This window comes from Austrofundulus limnaeus, unplaced genomic scaffold (assembly GCF_001266775.1).
Source record: "Austrofundulus limnaeus strain Quisiro unplaced genomic scaffold, Austrofundulus_limnaeus-1.0 Scaffold31, whole genome shotgun sequence".
Taxonomy (NCBI): Eukaryota; Metazoa; Chordata; class Actinopteri; order Cyprinodontiformes; family Rivulidae; genus Austrofundulus; species Austrofundulus limnaeus.
The window spans coordinates 2,690,059-2,698,742 of NW_013952433.1; the positions used below are offsets into that span (position 1 = coordinate 2,690,059).

General features: G+C 43.0%; 1 protein-coding gene across 5 annotated transcripts in view; it reads left to right on the forward strand.

Moving 5' to 3' along the window:
* dusp8a (dual specificity phosphatase 8a) overlaps positions 1-5,087 on the forward strand; it is a 35,446-nt gene extending 30,359 nt beyond the window's left edge. For all 5 annotated transcript variants that reach the window (XM_014005585.1, XM_014005590.1, XM_014005588.1 and 2 more), the window contains 4 exons: positions 295-461; positions 551-710; positions 1,055-1,178; positions 1,480-5,087. In XM_014005585.1, coding sequence (XP_013861039.1) covers positions 295-461; positions 551-710; positions 1,055-1,178; positions 1,480-2,704 — 1,676 coding nt within the window. In that variant the 3' untranslated portion in view covers positions 2,705-5,087. The remainder of the gene's footprint in view (positions 1-294; positions 462-550; positions 711-1,054; positions 1,179-1,479) is intronic.
* The last annotated feature ends 3,597 nt before the right edge of the window (positions 5,088-8,684 follow it).

An 8,684-nucleotide genomic window follows, 5' to 3' on the forward strand; every position in this document is an offset into this window, starting at 1 on the left:
CATTCCTGGCCGCCCAGCAGTCAACCTAATGTGCACACAGAAGCACAAAGACTCCTTTTTTTTTTTTTTTTGCTTCTGTTTCTTCCAGACATCACAGCCCAGATTCAACCTCTGAATGTCTATCGAGTGCCTGCATGCCACGCTAATGGTGGTGCAGTGCTCGTGATGAGTTCATGAGAGCCTCTGCAGAGTTTCCACTGTTATGTGACTGTTCCATGGAAAATCATTAGTGCACCTAACCGGTTTTCTTTCTTTCTCTTTTTTTGTGTGTATCTTCTCGCCTCTCCCCTGCAGGAGGCTTTGCAGCTTTCTCCTCCTGTTTTCCCGGCCTGTGTGAGGGGAAGCCAGCCACTGCTCTGCCAATGAGCTTGTCCCAGCCATGTTTGCCGGTGGCTAACGTAGGACCCACTCGTATCCTGCCTCACCTTTACCTGGGTTCACAGAAAGACGTTCTGAACAAGGTATGATTGATTTGGTGTCACGTCATTAAAAAAAACTCAATACCTGTCAGGAATACACAACCTTACATCCTCTTTTTTTATTGTTTTAGGATCTGATGGCTCAGAATGGCATCACCTATGTGCTAAATGCCAGCAACACCTGCCCCAAGCCAGACTTCATCAGCGAGAGCCACTTCATGCGCATCCCAGTTAATGATAACTACTGCGAGAAGCTGCTTCCCTGGCTGGATAAAACGAATGAATTCATAGGTATGAGACATAAAATTAGTTTTAAAAAGTCCAAAATGGGTTTGGATTGACTGAATAWCAGCAACCTATAATACAACAGAAGCTAAGGGAGGTGTCTTTTACAAGGAAGTGGGTTCATCTCAAGTTATACAGTATGTCATCGAATGCTGTGATATTTAATACAACATATCCGCACATTGTCACAGTTAAGACACTTTCAGATACAGTGTAGGTTTGAAAAGGGCAAGTTTGCAGGATGCCTGACTCTCTACTCCTTTCTAGTAAAAAGACCTGTAAAAWGTACGTTATTGTACGCATTTGCGGRTAGACGTATGCATTCATGCTTCCCGTTTCCTTCCCAACAGACAAAGCTAAGGTGTCAAACTGCAGAGTCATTGTGCACTGCCTGGCTGGAATCTCACGTTCAGCAACCATCGCCATCGCATACATCATGAAGACAATGGGCTTATCATCAGATGATGCCTACAGGTGCGTTTGCCTCCACCCACCTTCAGCCCCATTAGGAAGGCGACTCAATGTTGAAAGAAACTGTTTTTGTGAAAGGAGTTTGCTAGACTGTAGCCCAGTAACAGAATCCTGCCCTCTCAGGACAGTATTTGCGGAGTGTTGTGTAAGATTGTACAAAGCGTCGTCTTCTGTCCCCTAAAGTGCTTTTTCAGACACAAATTTCCAAAAACTCTTGCCAACAGTAGCGCTCACACCATTGCAACATTAGCTTTTAAAGGTTTTTCTGTAAGACTTATTGTTTTCAAATCTTTTTTTTTTTCAGGTTTGTGAAGGACAGGAGGCCGTCCATATCCCCCAACTTCAACTTCCTGGGTCAGCTGCTGGAGTTTGAGAAGGGYCTGCGGTTACTACAAGCTCTAACCACTGACAACATCTCTGAAAACAACTCGAAGCAAAGTTCAGAGGTGAACGGCGTCACCACAGGTTTCGAGAAGCACGGTCACCAAAGCGGCTTCGACTCGCAAGTGGCTGAGACGCACCTCCCGCCAGAACTCAARCTCCCGTCCCCCAGCTCCCTCCAGCAAGGCTTCAATGGCCTGCACCTCTCCGCAGAGAGAATCATGGACACGAACAGGCTCAAACGCTCCTTCTCCCTGGACATCAAGTCGGTGTACTCTCCTAACGGCCATGCGCACTGCCTCAACATGGCGCCCACGCATTCTGAAGACATCCCCAAGCTGTGCAAACTCGACAGCCCAGGAACGGGCACCACCAATGGKGTCTGCTCTCAGTCGCCCGTCCTCGACAGCCCCTGCTCATCCGATTCTCCGTTTCCCTCTCCGAGCAGCGGGGGGAGCGTAGGAGGTCTGGGGCTCRGTGGAAGTGAAGGAGTCCATCGATCCGGCGTCTCCTCTTCCAGATTAAGGAGAAAAAACAAGCACAGCTGTGGAAGTTCTCCGGTCCACACCCAAACAAATCAAGCTCCCCAGTCCCTCAGCTTGCTGCTCGACCACAAGAGCCCCAGTCTGGACGACAACCTGAAGGGCTCCCTGCTCCTCTCACTGCCGTCCCTGCCCACTGTGGGGTCCGAGGCCATGTGGACCAAACACAGAGACACTGTTCAGGCGACCACTCCAGTCACTCCAGTCACCCCAACCACAGATGCTCCCTGGCATTTTGGGGCAGAGGAAGGGGGTGAGCGGGACATGGAGCTGGGAGGAGGCGACGGAAGGGGAGAAGAGTCGTCGCAGAGGTTCGGGAGCAGCTCGGCGTACGTGGCGTTCGGGTGCAGCGAAAGCGTWAGGTTACGAGAGAAGTCCCAGCGGGAGAAGTCGACGGCGCCACAGACGCAGCGAGACCACTGGGACCCGACGTCGTCCTCGGCAATGACCAACAATTCGCCTGCACCCGAGAAGCAGTTCAAGCGGCGCAGCTGTCAGATGGAGTTCGAGGAGGGCATCTCTGAGACGAGGTCCAGAGAAGAACTGGGGAAAATTGGAAAGCAGTCAAGCTTCTCTGGAAGCATGGAGATCATCGAGGTGTCCTGACAGATAATGGGCATTTTTTAGAGCTGCCCCTTGTGGACACATGGACCTGTTCTAAGGGAGTGCAAGCAGAGGACTTATGAAGCGGAGCAGAAGTTTCTTTGTGTTCCACTCACACAGTGTTAAGACTCCAACTGAGGGAAGGACTAARGCAAACTGRACGTTAATGTGAAAAGGTAGCAAACTAGGATTTACACCCGGACCGACAGAGCCTCAGATGTGCTGCTTAGTTGACCATACCCATTCTGAACACCTCTTTGAAATTTGAGGTAAAGTCTCTGATGGGGGGAGATAAAGGGGATGACTGCTGGTACTGTATCTTTTAAATGTTTATGAGCTCTGTCACAGATTTAAAAAAAAGAAATATTCCCAGGCAAATGTCATGCTGCATCCTTGCATCCTGAATATATAAAAGCCCCTGAAATTTGACAGAGTTCAGACAAACTGTTTGCCTGTGGTTAAATGTAGTGTGCTTCAGTGGGTGTGTAGCTTGTGATTTTAACCCTCCCAATGCTTCACCCCCGTGTCAGAGAGCCTCAGAACCATGCACGTCCACATCCACCACCCCCCACCCCCCGTGGCTCAGCCTGCCCCAAATGCTGCAAAATAACATCGACAGAGGTGGACTCCTTTACAGTACAGTCTTCACACATCATTACAGCACAAGGCGGGGGAGAGCCCCTATTAACAACGGTACTGCTTTCAATTAATGAAGGATCCTCAGCATTTTGTTGACAAAATAGACTGAGTCAAAGACTCATCGTGATGGACAACCACCTGCCCGCCCCTTTAAAAAAAGCACAGAGTTTTTTTCTGACTGTTCCAAGTGTTAACAGCATGACGGGACTGAAGTTTGGGGATTCTCCCTTCCGTCAAACCCAGCCACCACCCATGGTCACCAGTGAGCATGCACCTGAGAGGCCGACTCCAGACAGACAAATACTATATATACTAAATGAATATATATAGCAATTTTAATGAACTTCTGTTCAGTTATAGTTTTAATTTATTGTATTGCTTCATTCTGGTAATGAGAAATAATATAAAGTTTTGTGGATTCATTTTTTTTCTTTTGTTGACTTATTATTATTATTATTATTATTTGCTGTATGGTATTTATGAACACACACTCATACAAATACACACTTTTAACAAATTCAAGCAAGCAATATGTGCTGTTTCTTCTTTAGAGAGAGTGATGTTTGACTTTGAGATCCACTTTTTTGCTTTCTGGCCATCAGTTACTCTTCACACCCAGTCAATGGGATTTTCTTTGTCTCTGTTTTGCTAAAAAAAAACAACATAAAATTTATTATTTTTTCCCTCATTGAGGGCTCAAATATAGACTAAAATGACTGTTTTTATTTTTAGTTTTTTGTGCACAGAAAAGGCAGATAGCCATACACACTCTGGTCACCCTTTCAGTTAAACACGAGGGCTTGCATGGCAACAACTTTATGCAAACAGACACATTGATTCACAAGTTTAGGATAAGAAAACGTGTGCCGAGTGTCTCCTCCAAGCCAGCGCCGGTTGGTCAGTTCTGATGACAGGATGTTCCAACGAACCCGAAGCAAGACGACACATACTTCTATTAAATTGTACGCCCTTATGCTTACACTCACACATCAAAAACAGGCCCAAATCCACCCTTTTGTTTCATTCTCAGGGGATCTTACAGTGAGCCAAGCCCAACACAGGGTACACAGCTGCTGGTACATCAGCAAAGTGCATGTTCATAAAGCCTCTCGTGCGCGCTCTCTGTCTGTTTTTGCTCTTCTTTCACAAATCTCCAAAGCTTTGATCAAAACAGCAGAACACCACGGACAGAAAAGGACAAAAAAATCAGGATCTTCAACTTCTGTGGTGGGAAATAAAAAGAAACTTTGCTCTCCTGGTGTGAGACGGTTATTTATTTATGATGTAATTCATGTTTCCTTTTCTTTGACCCTTGATTAGCTTTAATCTCTGATCTCTGACCTTTGACCTTATGCTGCTACAGCTACAAGTTTAGATCAAGCCCCGTGTGTCCCTGGGGTTCACGCAAACCTCCCCTTTTCTCACCTTCCTCCTGATATTTTGAAGAAACATTGTGATTAACATTTATGCTATGTAACAAGGATGATGCAGGCTGTCCCATTTGCTAAATTGTTATTGTATTATTATTATTATTATTATTATTATTATTATTATTATTATGTAAATAACAACCATCTAAGAACACTGATGAAGTTAGATGAGTTTTTTTTAAATGAAATCCTGATATCTAGGATTTAGGATAGGCTGCTTGATGCAAAAATACCTCAGGTTCTATTGAAAGGCTTTTCCTTCCCCTGTACATGTTTTGTGAAAATAAGACAAAAATACAAACATGACAAAATACAAACTCTTGTCTGCTTCCTTTTTGTGTGTGTGTGTTTTTGCCTGGGGGTCCGCCAAAAACCAGCACCACCCAGGGTCCTGCAGATGTCTGTTGAGTGTGTCTTAATTTCTATACGTTTTCACCTGTTCATGTGCCTGATTAAAGCTAAAATGTAGCCAAACCAAGCTTTTAGGTTCGTAATTTTAGGGTAAAATATCAGAATAAAACATTTTTAAAATCACTGTTTAAAATGTGAATGAAAACAGTCTTGTTGAGCATTTGAATCCAAAACAATAGCGCCATCAAATATTCCTTATCAATCCTGATAAGTAATATTTTTTGATCCAACGCATCAAACTGAGAATTAGGTCAAATTTGTTCCAAATGAACGAAGCACATTATTAGATTCATGACTTTTACAGCTACATTCTGATCCAGAGATATGCCTTGATTTGTCTTCCTAAACAGGATAACTTGTACATATTTAGTCTGAATCCTATTTTTAGGTTATTCTAATAAGTCATGTTTGATGTCTTTTTAAAGAGAACCCCTCAAACAATATGTGGATATTAAGATTTGCCAGCTGGACAGAAAAAAAGCTTTGCTAGCTCGAAGGTTAAGTGCAGAAAACCGATTAAGTTCTCAAATAAATATTTATTTTCAGATCTAAACCCTGTGGCCTCGGAGAATAAAACATAAAGGTCRTTGGCAATTTGCCCCGTTCATCACAACACAGTATTTCAAGAGTCGCCAAAATGAAGTCATGCCTCCAGAAAATGACATCATCGAAGGAGGGAACATGACCTCACCTCCCGGGTGACCCACTTCTCAATCAAAAATAGTGAAATCTCAGATGTAGAAACATTGTGTGTCTGATTGTGTTGTGTTGTATCAAAGCAAGGCATGTAACGAGACAATTTCTCAGAACTTGCTGTTCTCTCAACTTAATCACAGCATAAAAATAAACTAAAGTATAAAAATATTCTCTCAAACCTTTATATATACATATATGTGAAATGAAAATATATAAATATATCTAAATATAGTTTTTGAGAAGAACAAAAAAACAACATAGTTTCTCGTTTTCAGCCACACTTATTGAACGGTTGGTGTTATCTCTGCTTCCTCCTTTCACTATCGACACATAATAAAAGCAGACAACAGGTTTCAGGTGTCTCCCTGCCTGTCTCGTCAGTGTTTGTCTGTGGGCTCGGGAGTTTACACTCCGTTTGGTGAAGGTGTGGTGTTTGCCAACGACATAACGTATTTGAACAGTGGCTTTACCTCCAGGGATGGGAGAATGAGATGAGGTCATGCTGTGTTTTTGTGTGAGGAAAAACCCCGAGAGGATACAGAATACAGCGATGTTATAAAATTGATCCAGCAGCAGCTTCAATAATCGTCTCAGTGGGGTTTTAATTTTTTAACGTCATGATGGAGTTTCAACGTCTGCAATCAAAGCTCTGTTGCTGTTTGTACCAGGCTCAAACAGCCAGTGTGTTCTGGAAGAGCAAAGAAAAATGTGCAAAATATTTTTAAAAAAGCACAAATAGTTCCCAGAACCAGCTGCCCTTCAGCCTTTTTTGTTGGCTTGAACAGAAGATGGGAAGAGGTAATGGTATTACCAGGATCTCCAGCTGAGCCCCTCTGGTTTTCTTGTGTGTTGTACTGTCTATGACCACCACGGGAATTTCCCTCTGATAAAACCAGCATCTCAATGAAAAGCAAAGCAAATCCTCCTCCTTTCTTTCATTCAGACTCTCTATTACAAGCTCTGTGGCTGCCATGTTGGTGTGAGCATTTATTCCAGATCATACCGGATAATCCTTTTATTATGTGCTTCTTTCTTGGGTCTTTGTGTGAGTGCGTGTGTGTGTGAGGACATGCTTTTGTTATGTTGTTGGGACCATTTTCCAGAAAAAACACAGCCTTGTGTGAACCCAATGCTCCTCGTGGGGACCGGGTACAGATGTAGATTTTTGATCAGGGTTCAATTTAGAACCAAGTTGAGGGTAAGGGCTCAGGGTCAGGGAAAATGAATGGAAGTCAATAGAAAGTCCCCACGAAGATAGAAAGAACAACTTGTGTGTGTGTCTGTCTTTCAAGGTGCCCCCAGCCTGCATCAGATCGATCTGCATCTCAGGTAACCTGCCTCGTCTACAGTCTCTCCCCCAGTTGTGCTGCTGTCTGCACTTCTGAGCAGGGTTCCTGCTGCTAATGTTCCCGGCCCCAAAATAGCTTTTAAATTAAATATTTCATTGCTGTTTTCTTGTTTTGCTTCTTATCGTTTACATCCCCGATGACTCCAGTGATTTTTGACTTTTAGCAGTTCGTGCTATATCTGTTTTATAAACTTTTACATCCTTGTATGTTTCACATTAYAGCAGAAATGTTAGAATATTGCTGCTCAAACAAGATGCACAGGAAGTGTTGCAGTCACTATCTATAAAAATGTGTTTAATAGTCAAAACTTCTCATTCAACTATTTTTAGACACACAAAGCTGAAATCTTTACCAAACTCTAAATGCTAATCAAAAATKCAAGCTGGCCACCACAGCTAACATTAAAAGGCTATAAATTCAGCATTTTTAACACTTATTGGGATTAAATTTGTTGTGGAGTAGCTAAGAATGATCACATCGATTGTCAATGTTAATCCCAAACTAAGCTAACCACTAATGCTAATGCTAATTTTACAAAGGGCTATACTTGTGCCATTTTTAAACGTAATAAAACTACTAAACAGTACAGTATCACAGACCAATCTYTAACAAAATCTAAATGCAAATACAAAATTCAACCTTCCCGCCCACTTGTCACTCATTTGGGAGTGGCACCTGGGGTGGCCAATCAGGTGCCAAAGGAGGCACTTTCCACCCTGGCTACCCCTCTGGCTCCGTCCCTGATTTAAATCACCTTTTATGTCAAAACTGACATATAAAGTGTCCGCTTTTAAGAAATTATTTGCTCATAGCACAACAAAATGTTTGAGATTAAACTTGTTTTACAACAGAGCCTGCTTGAATTAGCTTTTAGCTCGCCACAGTTGTCCACATTCAGTCTCTTATTCTCACATTTTTTTTTATATGAGTGCTTTTTAAGTGCTTTCTTTTTTCTCTTTATTGTTGCATCCATGTCTGTTTAACTATCTGCAAGATGAGTGATTTTATGGATATATAAATAATAATTTAAAAATCATGTTTCTTGTTGATAGAAAAGTTTATGTAAACTGATTTCAGCTGTATAAAAGCATTGTTTGCCAGTCTGCAAGTGTGTGTGTGTGTGTGTGTGTGGGTGTCAAAGTGTGTGTCCTCCCCTCTCCCAGAGGCTGATGGGTACCAGACGTATGCAAAGGGCTGCCTGGCGCCTGCTCACAGGCCTTTTATATGGAAACAGTTAGTAACTGTTACGTCAGCAAGTTACAGCACTCTTTTCCACTCACACACACRCTCACCTATCATTACCAAACATACCTTCTTTCCTTTACAGCCTCTCCTTTGTGTGTGTTGCTTCTCTTTGACCGCTTTCATCTCAAACCGGCCCTCACCGCGCACACTTGTTGCCCGAAAGTTGCGTCAGCGCAGCATTCCTCACTTTTCCCCCCATGTCATTAAGGATAA